Raw genomic sequence first — 15,698 nt, forward strand, 5'->3', positions numbered from 1 at the left:
GCCTCTACAGTTAGATTATTTTTAAAAGCAAAATTGGGATTATAACATTTCTGTCACCATGTAAATTTCCCCCTCCTAAGGTGTTAGCCTTTTTAGTGCCATTACATTTGGCCAAATGTATTGGAAACGTTTAAAAACGTTTCTAGCCTTTGATCGCAGTAGTTTCACGTCTAAGAGTTTATCCTAAGGAAGCAACCAGGTTGCCAGAGAGAGCTGTGTTCACAGAGGACACGCGGTGAGCCCTTGTGAACACACGCTCTCCACAAGCAGCTTAGTCGCATCCTCTGCAGCCACTGCGTCCGTCTCTCTTCAGCTCTTCTTACCTGAATGCCAGTTGTAGCATCAAGCTGTGCACAGTGTGGTTGGGTGTGCGGCTGGGCAGAGTAGGAACCATTACATGACAAAACAGTGATGTAGAGACAGCATGTGGAGGCAGCCGGCTGGGAAGGGCTGGGCTTGGCTTGGCCCAGCTTGGGGCCAGGTGGAGAGGGCCCGAGTGCCAGGGCGAGGCCACGTCCGTGAGAGGCACTCACGGTTCTGAGCTCAGTGCCAAGGGGCGCCACAGCACCTTTATTTTGGAACCAGATGGGAAAGAGATGGAGAAGACGGGAAGAGGAGAGCCGGTGTGAGGGCGATAGGGCCCGGGCACGGAGGGGACGGGTGAGCGTGGGCAGAGTGGCTTCTGCTGCTTCTTTCTCACCGATGATAAAACACTCCTTTTGTTTTCAGCTCTGGAGCACATACTTTGACACTAAACAAGATTGTGCCACATATATGTAATTTACTTGGAGATCCAAACAGCCAGGTGAGTGTTTTCCATGAGAATGGTCATTGGTTTAGACAGCTAACATGCATGTTGGTGTTCTCTGTATATGTGATGGGTGGGTGGGACTCTATTCATCTTTATAGAGCTCTGATTATTGTGTAGGAGAATGAGCCCATTAGCATTTATAAGATGCCATTGGTAAATGTGGCCGCCACCTGCCCTCTTTCCACGTGGGGCTGAGACTTCATGAGCCTGTAAAGTGATGTCCTCCAGACCAGCCTCCAGGATCCCGTCACTCTGGCACCGGCTCTGCAGCCGGAAGAGGGTGGGCCTTGGGGAGGATGCCCAACGCGGACTGGAGGCGAACACTGCCTGTGGGAGGGGATTGACCGGAAATTGTGAGGGGACTTCTCCAGGCCTGGATTCATGGTTCATGGTTTGCTTTGGGTCTCGGCCATACTGGTGTGTACACCTGTGGAAACTCCTCGAACCCTGACAACTGTAGATATTTTATATAAATTTTACCTAAGTTAAAAAACAAAACAAAACACAAAAACGAGGCCCCACGTCCTGAGCTGAAGGGAGGGAGGGGAGTGGGTAACCGTGGCCAGGTGCCGCCTCCCCAGGCTGGGCAGGGCTGGGCTCCTGCAGGTCTCGGTGGGCCAGCTCCTTCACGGCCGAGTCCTCTGGTCCACATTCGCTCGTGCAGGCTGTTAAAACATTCCAGGGTTGAAAATAGGAAAATAGGAACACAAACTTACCAAGGATATAGTTGTATAATAAACAGGCCTTCATTTTATTTATATTTATTTTAAAAATTTTTGTATATTGATTAATTTGAGAGAGGGAGGAAAAGGAGAAAGAGAGAAAGAGAGAGAGGTTTGTCATTCCACTTATTTCTGCATTCACTGGTTGATTCTTGTATGTGCCCTGACTGGGGGGTCGAACCTGCAACCTTGGCGTACGGGGTTGATGCTCCAACCAACTGAAGTCCCAGCCAGGGCCGAACAGGCCTGCCTTTATGATTGCTCAGGTCCCTCCAGAGAGCCTACGCTGTGCTTCCCCGCTTCCACCGGCTCCGGGGACCCTCCCATTCGTTGTCTCATCCTTTCTTCTTGGCCCTGAACCCCAGCTGCATTTTCGTACCCTCTCGCCGGCTGCTCTGCCGTGTTTCTTTCCACCTGGTGTCGGCTTGCTGCCCCACCGTCTCTCTCCCCGGCTGGCGCCTCCTTCTCTCCACTCATCTCTTACCCAGCCGCATTGAAAATATATAGTTAAAATCCAAATACAGTTGTTAGATATTTTTACTTATGGTATCATACTTTATGTTCAGCATTAATTAAAAAATTCTAAATTATCAAATGAGTTATAGCCCCCTCCCCTTTTTGGTGGTGTCTCCATTTTTGTTTTCTGTGGAAAAGGCCTTTTCGAGGCCGCACTGGAGGGTCCTGCTGCTGCGGCACCCTCTAGTGGAGCAGAAAGCCAGCCTGGCTAGCTGACCTTACTTGTCCCTGATGCAGTTGCTTGCTTAGCCACGTGATGTGAATAGTCACGCAGGGCCCGTGGGAGATGAACATTTCTGGTAAAACGAGGTTGGTGCTCCCTGGGCAGCTGTTAGCAATCCGACAGAGTCAGAGTGTTCCAGATGGAGTGCTCAGGGTCATATACTCACACGTGCCTTCGGCGTGTTTGGTCTGCATGTACGCGTGTGCAAGCGCAGACGCACACAAGGCGCGGCCCCAGCACCCTCCTGCCGGGAAACTCCCCAGCTGCTTCTCTGATCCTATCCACTTCTCCATGCCTCCTTCACCAGAGGCTGTTTTTCCCATTGATTTTCTTAGAGTGAAAGGGAGGGGGAGAGACACAGAGGGAGACACCAATGTGAGAGAGACACATCGATTGGTTGCCTCCCACACGCACTTGGACCAGACACCAGACATTGAGCCCACCACCACGTGCCCTTGACCGGAATGGAACCAAAGACCCTCTGGGCTTGGCCGACGCTCTAACCACTGAGCAACTGGCTAGGGCTTGCCTTTAACGTTTTCATTAGTCTTTCCTGCTAGTCTCTGGCCCTTGAGGGTCAGGACTGTAACTCGCTCCTCTTCCTTGTCCCAGGACTGCCTTCCAGGAGTGTGAGGGTTCAGTCCACCCCACAGCTGTTTGAATGACTTGCCCTGCTCAGCTGTTTGTCTCCGGCCAGAGAGGACAGTGGTGTCTGGGCAGTGCTGCCGCTGCGCTGCGTGCCTTCAGCTCTCCCGCGGGGAGTTCCCTGGCTCTGCAGGAGGCGCTGACACGGGGTGTGGACTTGGACACCCCGCCCTTAGAGGCCGCGAGTTCACTTGCATTTGGTCTGAGTGCACAGTGACTCGCAGTGGGAAGCCCCTCGAGCTTCTCGGAGTGGCCCACAGGTAGATGTACGGAGTGTTGCTTAGGATGCTTTTGGCTCCGACTAACTGACATTTCAACTCAAAATTGCTGGAGCGGTGGGGAGAACGCACTGTCCTGCATAATGAGGAGGGGCTCCGGGTTTGTAGGTGAACAGTCATCTCCCAGAGACTGGCTCAGTCCTTGGGCTTTGTCTTTGCAGCTGTCCCCAAGGCCACGGCCCAGGGCCAGCCCAGCGCCTGCACGCTCCGCCCGCCTGGTTGACAGAAGCCTGGCGCTTCCTGTGTGCCTGCTGTTTTAGCTTGTCTGTACTGGAATGTTCCAGCCTGCATGGACACACTGAGAATGAGAGTGCCTCTCAGGTGCCCGTCGTCGAGCTTCTGCAGCTGATGAGACAGGGCCGGTTTAGTTCCATCTGTGTTCCCGCCCCCAGCCCAATATTTTGAAGCAAATCTTAGACAGCATTTCATTTAATTCTTTTAAAAAAGTTTTTATTGAGTTCAGAGAGGAAGGAGAGGGACAGAGATAGAAACATCAATAATGAGAATCATTGATTGGCCACCTCCTTCACGCCCCCTATTGGGGATGGAGCCCACAACCCAGGCATGTGCCCTGATAATTTTAGCCCACATGCCTGGGTTGTGGGCTCCATCCCCAGCAGGGGGCGTGAAGGAGGTTTATAGGTTGATGCTCAACCACTGAGCCATACGTGTCGTGCTCATTTAATTCTTAAATACTGTAAAAGATAAGACTTTTCAAACATAACCTTAACACTGTATTCCCTCCTGTCCACCAGGAGCGAGTGGTTCTCATGTTACCAAGTGCCCGTCAGCGACCCCTTTCCCTCAGCGTCGCGTGTTTTTGGTGTGTCCTGCATTTCTCTTTGCAAGGGCGAAGACACACGCTCCTGAGTTCCCTGCGGCCCTCCCACCCCTCAGGTTTCCTGCGGGAACCCCATCCCTTCCCTGGGTTACACTGAGATTTTACCTCCTGAGCTGAGGACAGGGTTTCCTTCCCGGAGGGCAGTTTGCAGAGCTAGGAGGACAGGGGCTCCGTCAAAGGCAGCGGGCTGAGACGTCACACACCATAGGAAGTCTCTGTTCTAGATAAGGACTTCAGTGCGCATCTAAGTGTCTGCGGACTGTTGGTCTCAGCACTCCCTGCGGCTGGACCTGGACTGGGCTGAGCCAGCTGTGCTCCGAGCCGGGAGCCTGTGCCCAGGGCTGCAGGCCCCTGGTAGTGCGCGCAGTGCACTCGAGGCCCCGCCCAGTCTGCAGGGGTGTGGCTCCTGCTCTCCAAGGCAGGCTGGCTGGGGCTGGGGCTGTTCTCCCAGGAGAGGGTAGGTTTGCTTCCCATCAGCTTACCGCACCCTTCCTTTCTCTGGAGCTGAAGCCCTCCCTTACGTTGTAAGATTCACAGGGTTCTCTATTTTGACACCCTCAGTGGAAGGCCGTGTTCTAAGGTGAGAAGGATGTGGGCCTGCACTCAGGCGGCAGCCAGCTCCCCGCCCTGCCGGTCACCTGCTGTGGGCCCAGCAGGTGGCTGGCCTCACCACCCCAAACCCCATGACACGGTCCGCAGAGGCCCAGTGAGGATGGCTGCAGATGTAAAGACCTCAGATTCTGTAAAGCATTCAACTCAGGCCCGGCAGGTAGTGCTGAACATGTGGGGCTCTTGTCTTGTGCAGTCCTATGGCCTGAAATGTTAGGGTTCCTTCTTGTGGTGAGTTTGAGGAAGACAGAAATACTCTTTTTTCTGAACATTTGAAAGTGTCTTACAGACATGATATTTTTAGTCCTGATGCTTTATACTGTGCATCTCCTAACAACAGGACATTTTCTTATATAAGCACTAGTGGCCTGGTGCACGGATTCATGCACATTGAAAGGAAATTAGAAGAAATATTTTAATATCGCTATTCGCCCTTTCTCTATAATAGAAGTGTCAACCAAATTCACCATCGACAATGACAGATTGAAACACACGCATGTGATTGGTGCCAGCGAGAACTTTATATGTATCACTCATGTGCGAGTCAACTTAGCCTTTTATAGAGAGAGAATAAACTTGCTTAATTAGACCTGCTTTCTGATGTAGCTAAACTTTTTCCAGCCCAGTGAAGCACCCCAACTTCTCTTTCAGGTAATTGTCAGCAACACAGCAGTAACTATCAACACGAAGCAGATTATTATTGTAGATCACGCAGGGAGAACAAAGGGTGAAATATTTAACTGCAGCAGTGTTTGACTGTATTCTGTGCAGTGAGAAAACCTGAAGTCATTTTCAAGGTTCACCATTTCTTCTTTTCAGTCGGGTCAAGTTTCTAAGCTTTCCAAATCTCCATTTTCCTGCTAATGAAAAGAAAATAGGATTCCACTGAGTCTCCTATCTACCTACTTCAGGACTTCTGTGAGGACCAAATGAGATGAGGCACAGGAAAAACGCTTCACAGACATTTGGTTACAGTGTGAAATGTTTGCCCCTGGCTATAAAGCAAGTTGTGTTCCTGGGCTGAAGAAACTGCAAGGAGGCTAGGCACTGCCAGGAGAGGAAGCCGGATGTTGCTATGTGACGTCATTACCTGGTGCCCACAGCGGCCGTTTCCTGGCTGGGCTGGGCTGTGGGCCACATTTTGCGCCATGGGGTCTTGGCAGTGTTGGCTGCGGTTTGGTGGGCTGTCTCTGCAGGGTGGTGGCAGGGCCTGTGTCCCACTTGGGAGAAGCCAAGTGTTGCTTTGTGGGTGCCAGGTCTGTGGTGCCATTTCTCTGCGCATCACGGTAGCTCCTGCATTGAGCGCCTGCCCCCTGGTGCTCAGTGCGTGTTATAGCGACCTGTCAGACCCTTGGACACAGCACATTAGCCTTTTATTTATATAGATATCTCATTTTCACATTCAAGAAGTTTAACATTGACATAATGGTAATGTGTGATAGTTCATATTTGAGTTTCCCCTAGTTTCTTTTTTTTTTTTTATTTCATTCTGTCCTTGAGCCTTATTTATTGCTGCCTCCTTCGTTCATATTTGTGTTTGTCCTGGCTGCTTACTTGTTCTTCCCGAGGCTCACGCCCTGCACTCTGCTCCCAGGCCCTGGTGCAGGCTGCGCCTCGCTTGGCAGCTGCCTCATTGATCCTTTCCTGGTCAAATGCACGTTCAGGCACATTTCAGTGGTTCCTTCCTCTCCCATCAAACATTTCTTGGTGTCCTGTGGTCTGCTTGTTCCCTCCCTACACCACCAGCTCTTTGTACTCTCGTATAAAATGTTTTTCATTACAGCCTCTCCTGTGTTAAATGTAGAATATATGGAATTTCTCCCATTTCCTTTCTAGAACCATGAGTGTTTTCCCCATTTTTAATTTATGAGCTTCTTGAGTACCGGGCTGTACTGCCCATTTTCCTTACTCACTAAGTGTTCGACCCAAACCCAGGGCACTGTACATGGTGTTTTATTGTCAGTGTAATTTATTTATTTGTATTATTTTCTAATTTGGAAAGATGCCCTGAAAATTGTAGTTTTCTGACATCATCTTAAAGAATGAAAAAAGACTTAGGGATATGGACTGGAATATGTATATGGGGATAGGACCTAACCTTTTTCTACTCTTTGGGATTGTACCTGCAGAGTCAAAACTGTTAACCATGGCTTCATCTGGTCAAATATCTAGAAAGGATTGTACACACAGTTGCATTGGTAAAATGGCGATGAACTTGGGGTGGTGTGTAGCCTGCTGTGTCCCAGCAGGAAGCGCTGTGGGATGACACCAAGAGCTGTAAGATCTCTTCTTTTACATCTAGGTTCGAGATGCAGCAATAAACAGCTTAGTGGAAATTTACAGACATGTAGGAGAACGTGTGAGGGCAGACCTCAGTAAAAAAGGATTGCCACAGTCCCGGTGAGTTCAGACTTTTTTTCCCTTCTTCTGCTCTTTCCCCTACTCTTTTTCAGTTAACATTTTGGTTTGCGCTACTTCTTTTGTTGTGATAATTTTTTCAAAGAATACATGGTTAGTGGGTTGGCGATGGGAGATCTTGTCCTGATCGTATGTCAGGGGTCCCTTCCCATTCCAATTCCTCAAAAGTAAGACTCTCTCACCAAGACAACTATCTAGCCAAGTCCCAGGCCACCCCCTGATTTTAGAAGCATATTGAAAAATGGATGGATTTTGAAAATTCACCATTCTTTTGGTTCAGATGGTTCTATATATTATATACACACAGCGCCTAGTTATAGTATGTGCTTAGAATATATTTGAGTGAGTGGAGCCTTTCTAAGAATGAGTTTGGTTTGGAAAACATCTTTGAGGTTAATAAAACATGGTAGTTTTCTGTTCAGTAATGTCAGCCTTGCCACGAAGAAACGGGGGGTCAGCATCTTATCAGACCCAAGGCCACTTGAGTGCACAGGTGTCTCTGCTGTGTCCGAATTTAAAAGTTAATGGAGAATTGGATGTGCATAGTTGGAACTGTGATGCAGAAACCTTGCACCAAATGAATTCCAAACCCCTTGCCCCGCCCATTCCTTTAGGGAGAAAGTAATGTGAAAACCCTTGGAGTTAGAGGTGGACTGGACTCACAGAGCAGCTGGTCAGAGCCTGTCCTCGTGGCCATGGCAACAGCAGAGGCCCAGAGACATGCAGTGAGCTCACACAGCCAAGTCAGAGCTGGGCCTGAAGCTCTGTTCTCTGCCCCACCCTTTCCTTTCTTCATCCTGACATGAGTTTACAGAGCACCTAGACATGGGATGGAATGTTGAAGTATTCAGGGGTCTTGATGTCCCTTAATTGGATATGACAGTGGGCCCCTCACCCTAAGGTAGGGGTTCCAGGAGCAGCTGAGTGGGGCTATATTCTTTCTTGCTGAGTCATGTCGGACCCAGTATCGTTCTCACTATGGGCCCTGAGCTGTGCACAAGACAATGAGATGGGCCTGTAACTACTCTTCATGTGTTTTACAAAGGTAATCCCTGAGAATAGAGTTTTCATGCCCATGTTTATTAACCTCAGCCTTCTGGAGTTTGAATGAATGGTGAGAACACTTATGGTGAGAACAAAAGTTAAAGACGAAACTACTGAACAATCTCTTGGGCAACATTGGAGGGAGGACCCAGATGAACAGGCAGAGCAGGGGCTGGAAGGCGAGGGCTGTTTGATGATGTCACGATCATTGTTGGGAAAACAGGCCTTAAGCAGTGAGACTCTTTCCTGCTCCGGTATGGCTCAGCATGCTCTGCAGCTCACAGGGGCCGGGGCCCTGGACGGACTGGCAGCGTACACAGTGGGGTCCCTGGGTAACGCTCGAAGGTTGCTGCGGTGAGACCTAGAGGTGGGCGCAGGAAGGAGCCGGGTGCCGGCTCTCTGGAGACGCCTGATGGCAGAGTTGGCCCTGGGCTATCTGGAAACTTGGATTTGGGGAGGGTTCGCAGTATTCCCAAAGAGTGAGATAGAGTGGTTCCCTGTGCCCTGCGGCGCAGGCCTTAGCTGAGCCCCTGCTTTCCTTCAGGGAGCCTGACCTTTTGGGAAGTACTGGGCAGAGGGGTTCTGTGTGACTAGCCCCAGTAAAACCTCCAGGCCCTGAGACTCTAATGAGCAGACCGCCTTTCCCAGGTTGTGCCCACCCGTTGCTGGGAGATTAACCACGTCCTGTGTGACTTCACCAGTGGCGGCTCTAGGAAGCTTGTGCCTGGTCCTCACCCGCGCACCTTTCCCAGTGCTGGCTTTTCTTTGTGTTCTTTTGCCATGATTGTCCTGTAACAATCCCAGCTGTGAGTATGACTATATGGTGAGTTCTGTGATTGCGTTAGCAAATTGTTCAGTGTGGAAGGGGCCTGGAGGCCCCTCAGCACAGAGCGTGTTTTAGGTGAGGTCCCAGAGGCAGGAGGCCAGAGCCCCCAGGCCTGTGTGTCATGTGTGCTTTCTGCTAATCCTTTTTTATTTTTTTTTTAAATTTGAGATAGAGATATAGAGAGAGAGACACGTCTATCAGTTGCCTCTTGTACACGCCCTGACTAGGGATCAAACCCGTAACCTGGGTATGTGCCCTGACCGGGAATCAATCCCACCACCTTCTGGTGTATGGGGCAACACTCCAACCAACTGAGCCACATCAGCCAGGGCCACATACTTTTAAAAAAAATATATAAAAAGCTACAGAAGAGCTGGGCCTCTGTGAATAGGAATGGGGGTTTCTGCTATCTCATGTTATCCTAAAATTTCCCCCAAATTCTGGACCAAATGGAGAAGGTAGTCCTGTTAAAATGGACACACATGGTCGCAGCCGCTCCTGTAAACGCACGGTGCTTGGAGAACGAGGCTGGCGGTTCTTCAAAAATGTGCTCATGAAAGAAGCTGAAACCAGGTTTCTTTGGATTTATTGCAAGACAGTTACCTAAGGTCTAGCTCTGTGAGTGTCAGAGGCTCTGGCTGCCACCTTTGTTTTGTGGGGGATGTGTCCAAATGGAACGAGACTTGTAAAGAATCCTACTGTTGTTTGGGAAAGTCAATATCTGCTCTGTGTGGCCCAAATGGCTGACTTCAATACTTGACTATTCTAGACCTCTGTTACATCATTATAGATTTTTTAGTTATTATGTGAGCATAGCAGATTTTTCAGCTTAGCAGGATTCCACAGGGCTAATAAAATATTGTAGAATTTGCTTAATGCTTTCTAAAACTTGGGTTTTGTCCTGGAATGAAAATGTTGACCTCCTATGCGTGCGTTCATTGAGAACTACATTGGAGAAGAATGTTAACCATAACTCTAAAAAATACGTGATGAAAAGAATGCCTTCATCATATCAGCTGAATAACTTCAATAAGAGCAAACTCATTTGCGCAGCAGTCTTTGTTCATTTCACAGTTGGGAAGTGCCCTTCACTTCGGAGGAGCTGGAATTATGTGTTTGGGTCACGTGTTAAAAGCTATTTTAGCTTTGTTGTCTGGTGGCTAAAATAATATTGAGCCGCAAAATAAAGCAGAGATTTCCGACCAAGTCTTCATGTTAGACCCCCGCACAGGATCTCAGCATTGTTGAGCTGTGAACTTGAGTTAGGATAGTCTTTGGCCATTTTACATTGTTTAACACATTATTTTCACAGTTCATGCACGTGACATGTGCAGAAAGTAAGTACACGGTTTGTAGCTATCTCTTGTAACATGCCATATGGTTGTGTGATGTTTGTGTGGCATGCCGGGCAACCAAAGTCTAAATGGATCGCTGTCACTCCTGTGGCTTACTTTCATAGACACGCTGTGGCACTCCCTGACCTCCCGTTGAACATGCCGACAGTATTTGTATTCGATGTGGTATGTTTAGTTTAGAGGCTGTGGGTAAAAGACTGGTGTGAAGTTTGTCTCTGGACCCATCATTTGGGAACCAATTGCCTGAAACAGCAGCTGCTTTAAAGGTGAAGATACTTTAATTTTCAGAGGGAGCCGCTGCATGCCAGCTGATGCAGTGACATGTGGTAAACTTACTGTGAACCTGCAGTTTTGAATGGCTCTCATAATGTTTGTTTTGCTATTTCAGTCTATTTAAAAATTGACGGACATTTACCAGACATTATTACTTGATGGTGGTATAGTTAAGGGAAAAATGGAGACTTGCTTATTGTAAATTTGCTTGCTAAAGCTTTAGTGCTGTAGAGAGGGCCCACGGCAAAAGCCGGATGAGAGATGTGCTCGGCAACATCTGCTCTCATTTCTAAGTTGTGTTCCTGCCGGTGACGTGTGCCGAGAGAGCTGACGAGGTGTGTAAGGTAGAGTGAAGAAAGGCAGTGCCTGTCCCCTCTGCCATTTTCCTGCAGAGGCCAACGCTGTCGCCTGGTTTGTGGCTGCTGCTGGACCTATTGCTCTGTCTCTAAATACTGTGCATGTATTGCTAAACCTTAGTTTTTTCTCACATGAACTTTACTTTGCAACATGGAGGGTAAATTTCAGCTCTTTCTTCCTAACCTCTCTCATGTATAGCTGCCATCGCCACACCCACCAAATATAATCATGTTTTAATTTTACATTATAGTTAAGTATGCCATGCACTATTTATAATGGGTGAACTCTCATTACTTGACCTTTTCCCCCACATCCTTTTGTTTGTCCTGGCTTATTAATCATATTTCACGTGCATAGTTGTCCACATCGTACCCTGCCCGAGGATGTCTGTGTACCCCAGTTTGTGGACTTGAGCCTGCTCCGGGCTGACGGGCTGCCTCACGGCCTGCATGCCTCCTGCTTGCTTGTCCTCCTGGCAGCTCTTCCAGCATGTTGGGGCTTCCCTTCTCCTTTCTCCGCGGAGGCATCTGCTGCTTTTGGGGGGACCATGTCTTTCTTCTTCTTCTTGGTGTTCTCTCCTATTTTAGTCATGCATATCCTCCGTCCATTGGCTTTCTCAGAAGAGATGTGGAGGAGACTTTCTTTGAGTCTGAGAAGATCTATATTCTGTTTGATATTGGTAGTTTGTCAGGGTTTAGAAATCTAGGTTGAAAGTCATTTTCATCCAGAATGTTAAAACTCATGTCCATGTATTCCAGCTTTTAGTGTTTCTTTCTACCGAGAAGTCCAAAGTCATTCTGATTCTTCAGTCTATCCAAGTAGATAACTTTGATTTTCCGTGTCTCTAGTTTGTCTGAAACTTTATGGAGAGGAGTCTCATAGAGACTGTTTTCATTGTACTGAATGCTTGGAGGGCCTTTCAACTTGGAACCTCGTGTTGTTTGGATCTGGGCTAGTTACTTTAAAAATATACTTATATTTACATGTATTTTTATATATACATGTATATGTATACATATATATTTGTAAATATAACAGTTAAATTATGACCACTTGGACTAATTTTCTGAATTTTTTCCTCCCATTTATAGCTTTACAATTTTGCTGTTTTCTGTGAGATTTTCTCAAATTTATCTTCCAACCATTCTATTGGATTTTTGATTAAAATTTTTTTCCTTTTTTGTTTTATTTTCTAAGTTCTCTTTTTTGTTTACTGTGTTTCAATTTTATAGCATTCTATTTTCTTTATTTTTAAATAAGAGCTTTCTTACAGAAATATTTCATATGCTGTAATTTTCATAATTTACCATATACCTTTTAAAGTGAACAATTCAGTGGTTTTAGTATATTCACAAAATTGTATAGCCATTACTACTATCTAGTTTTAGAACATGCTCATCAGTCCAAAAAGAAATCCCCTGTCCATTAGCAGTCCCTCTCCATTCCTCTCCATTCCTTCCCCTTCCCTCCAGCCCCTGGCAACAGCTATAGTCCTCTTTTTAATTCTATGGATTTGCCTTTTTGGACATTTCAGGCAAATGAAATCACACAAAATAGAGTCTTTTGTTGACTGCCTTCTTCCACTTACCATAATGTTTTCAAGGTACAGTTATATTGTAGCGGAGTCATTTGTTTTACTGCTGAAAAAAAATGCCATGGAATGTTTCTATATACCACTTTTTGTTTATCCATTCTTCTGTCGATGTACAATTTGAGTTGCTTCTGTCTTTTGACTATTGTGAATAATGCTGCTATGAAAATGGCTGTACAAATATCAGTTCTAGTTCCTGCTTTCAGTTCTTTTAGGTATATGCCCAGAAATGAAGTTGCTGGATTATATGGTAATTGTGTTTAATTTTTTGAGGAGCCACCATACTATTTTCCATAGCTGCTGCACATCCTAGCCAACAATTACTATTTTCTGTTGTTTTGTTTTGATAATAGCCATCCTAATGGGCATCTTATTGTGGTTTTGATCTTCGTTGAATTTTTATAGGACCTTTGTTGAAAATGCATTGACCATTAATGTAAGGATTATTTCTGTAATCTCAATTTTGTTCCATTGATTGATATGCCTGTCCTTTTGCAAGTACCACACTGTCTTGATTAATGTAGCTTTGTAGTAAAATTTGAAATCCAAGTTTGCTCTTCTTTTAAAGATTGTTTTAGCTGCTCTGAGTGTCTTGCGTGTCCATACGAATTTACCAATTTCTGCACAAAATGGCAGCTGGGATTTTGGTAGGAACTGAATCTGTAATGAATTTGGGGACTAGTGCCATCATAATAATATTAAATCTTTCAATCCATGAACATGGAATGTCTTTTCATTTTTAAAAAGTCTTTAATTACTTTCAACACTTAGTAATTGTCAGTGGACAGGCCTTGCTCTTAAGTATTCTATTCTTTTGATGCGACTTGTAAGAAGGACCCCCCCCCCCGCCCCCAATTTCAGTTTCAGATGGCTCATTGCCAATGTATAGAAATATAATTAAAAAAACTGGATCTTGAATACCACAACCTTGCTGAATTTCACTATTTCTAATAGTTTTGTTGTGGACTTCTTAGAAATTTTATATGCAAATAGGTCATCTACCAATAGAAATAGTTTCTTTCTATTCCAGTCTGTATGCCTTTTATTCCTCTTTCTTGCCTAAAAGCCCTGCTAGAACTTAGGTAGAGAGAAGGGACAACACTATTATTCCTGATCTTAGGAGGAAACCTCTCAATCTTTTACCATTAATTTTTATGTTAGCTGAGGATGTTTTTGTATATGACTATGAGGCGGGAGTAGTTTGTTGAGTGTTTTTATCATGAGAGGATGTTGGATTTTGTCAAATACTTTTTCTGCATCTATTGAGATTATGTTACTTTGTTTTCATTCTGTTGGTATATTACATGGATTGATTTTCAGATATTAAATCAACCTTGTATTCCTAGGATAAATCCCACGTGGCCATAGTGTATAACTACTGTATTTTTTATATGCTTCAGGATTCACAAGGAATAATGGTCTGTACTTTTGTGAAGGCAGCCTGACCCCCCCCCCCCCAACCTGCATTCTGATGCATATGCTTGCTAGCCCCAACCCCCTTTCTACTTGTGTCCTAGCTAGCCATGCAAACCCTGTTTCTCAGAGGCCATAAACCATGAACCAGACACAACCCCTGAAGCAGGTTGGCAGTGCTGACGCCAGCCAGGCCAGGCCTTTGGGTGTAATCTCACTTCCCCCAAAAGTCCGAAAGCCTGGTCCATATTTGGGAGACAAAGAAACTAAGGGGACAAAAGGGAAAGCGCCCCTCTCTCCCCCAGCCCCTCTTGCATTGGGGGCTCAGGCTGTGGAGACTGAGTCACCGCACTAGTGCATCTGCAATAAAGGGGTTCTTTCTGAATCCTCCGAGTGCCTGGCTGATGGTTCTCCCGCGCCACCTGGCAGCTTGTCTGCAGCACTTTCATTGTGACGTCTTTTTCTGCTTTTGGTGGTACTGTAATGCTGACCTCATAGAATGAGTTGGAAAGTGTTTTCTCTATATTTTAGGAATATCTATCTATTTCTACACATAGTCTATTATATAGAGAGATAGCTCTATCTCTATATCTATTTACCTACCTCAAAAGACTTTATTATTTTTTAAAATATATTTTTATTGATTTCAGAGAGAGGGAAGGGGAGATAGAAACATCAGTGATGAGAAGGAATCATTGAACAGCTGCCTCCTGCACCCCTCATCCCCCTACTGGGGATGGAGCCTGCAGCACCTGGCACGTGCCCTGACCTGGAATCGCACCGTGACCTCCTGGTCATGGGTTAATGCTCTACCACTTGAGCCAGTTAATGCTCTACGCTGGCTGGGCTAGTCTGTGTTTGAGCCATTCTAGATTTACAGAAAAGCTGACGGAAAGTGCAGAATTCCCTCATTCCTCTCCTCTACCTAGTTTCCCCTATCCTCGTCTATATTTTCAAAGACTTTGTGAAGGAGTGGTACTAATCCTTGTTTAAACATTTATTAGATTCACCAGGTGTGACGCCATCTGTGCCTTTGCTTTAGGGGGATGTGTTTTGATTGCTATAATTAATGTCTTTGGTCTAGGGCTATTAGGATTCAGTTACTTTTTGAGTCCATTTTGGTAGTTTGTGTCTATGTAGGAATTTTATCTACGTTATCTAATTTTTGACAGAGTTCATAATGCCCTCTTGTAATTTATCTTTTTTTCTAAGGACACATAGAAATGTGTCTTCTTTCATTTTTTAATTCCAGTAGTTTGAATATTTCCTCTTTGGTCATTCTAGCTAAAGGTCTTTTCCAAGAACTAACTTTTGGTTTGTTGATTTTCTCTAATGTTTTTCTGTTTCGCTTTTTTTTATATATATATATTTCTGCTCTAATTGTCATTTTTCTTCCTTTTGTTTGGTTGGTTTTGCTCTCCCCACCCCCACCAAGTTTTTTAAGGTGAATGTCAGGTTATTGATTTGAGATCTTCTGTTTTAAGATAGACATTTATGCCTATACATTTTTCTTTAAAGAGTTCTACTTTAGCTGCATCCTGTAAGTTTGGGCATATTGTGTTTTCATTTTCATTCATCTCAAAGTATTTTATAATTCCTCTTTTGATTTAATCCTTTTTTATTTATTTTTTATTGTTGACACTGTTACAGATGTCCCCCAATTTCCCCATTTTTGACCCCTCCACCCAGCTCCTGCCCCACCCTAGACTCTACTTCACCACACTGTTGTCTGTGTCCATGGGCTATGCATATATGTTCTCTGGGTAATCTCTTCCC

The 15,698-nt window shown here is 45.8% G+C and overlaps 1 protein-coding gene across 1 annotated transcript in view; it reads left to right on the forward strand.

The window, feature by feature from the left end:
* CLASP1 (cytoplasmic linker associated protein 1) overlaps positions 1-15,698 on the forward strand; it is a 254,968-nt gene that overhangs the window by 85,666 nt on the left and 153,604 nt on the right. Inside the window, exons 6-7 of the mRNA XM_054723340.1 lie at positions 730-805; positions 6,948-7,045. Coding sequence (XP_054579315.1) covers positions 730-805; positions 6,948-7,045 — 174 coding nt within the window. The remainder of the gene's footprint in view (positions 1-729; positions 806-6,947; positions 7,046-15,698) is intronic.

Source organism: Eptesicus fuscus, chromosome 11, assembly GCF_027574615.1.
Source record: "Eptesicus fuscus isolate TK198812 chromosome 11, DD_ASM_mEF_20220401, whole genome shotgun sequence".
In the NCBI taxonomy this organism is placed as follows: domain Eukaryota; kingdom Metazoa; phylum Chordata; class Mammalia; order Chiroptera; family Vespertilionidae; genus Eptesicus; species Eptesicus fuscus.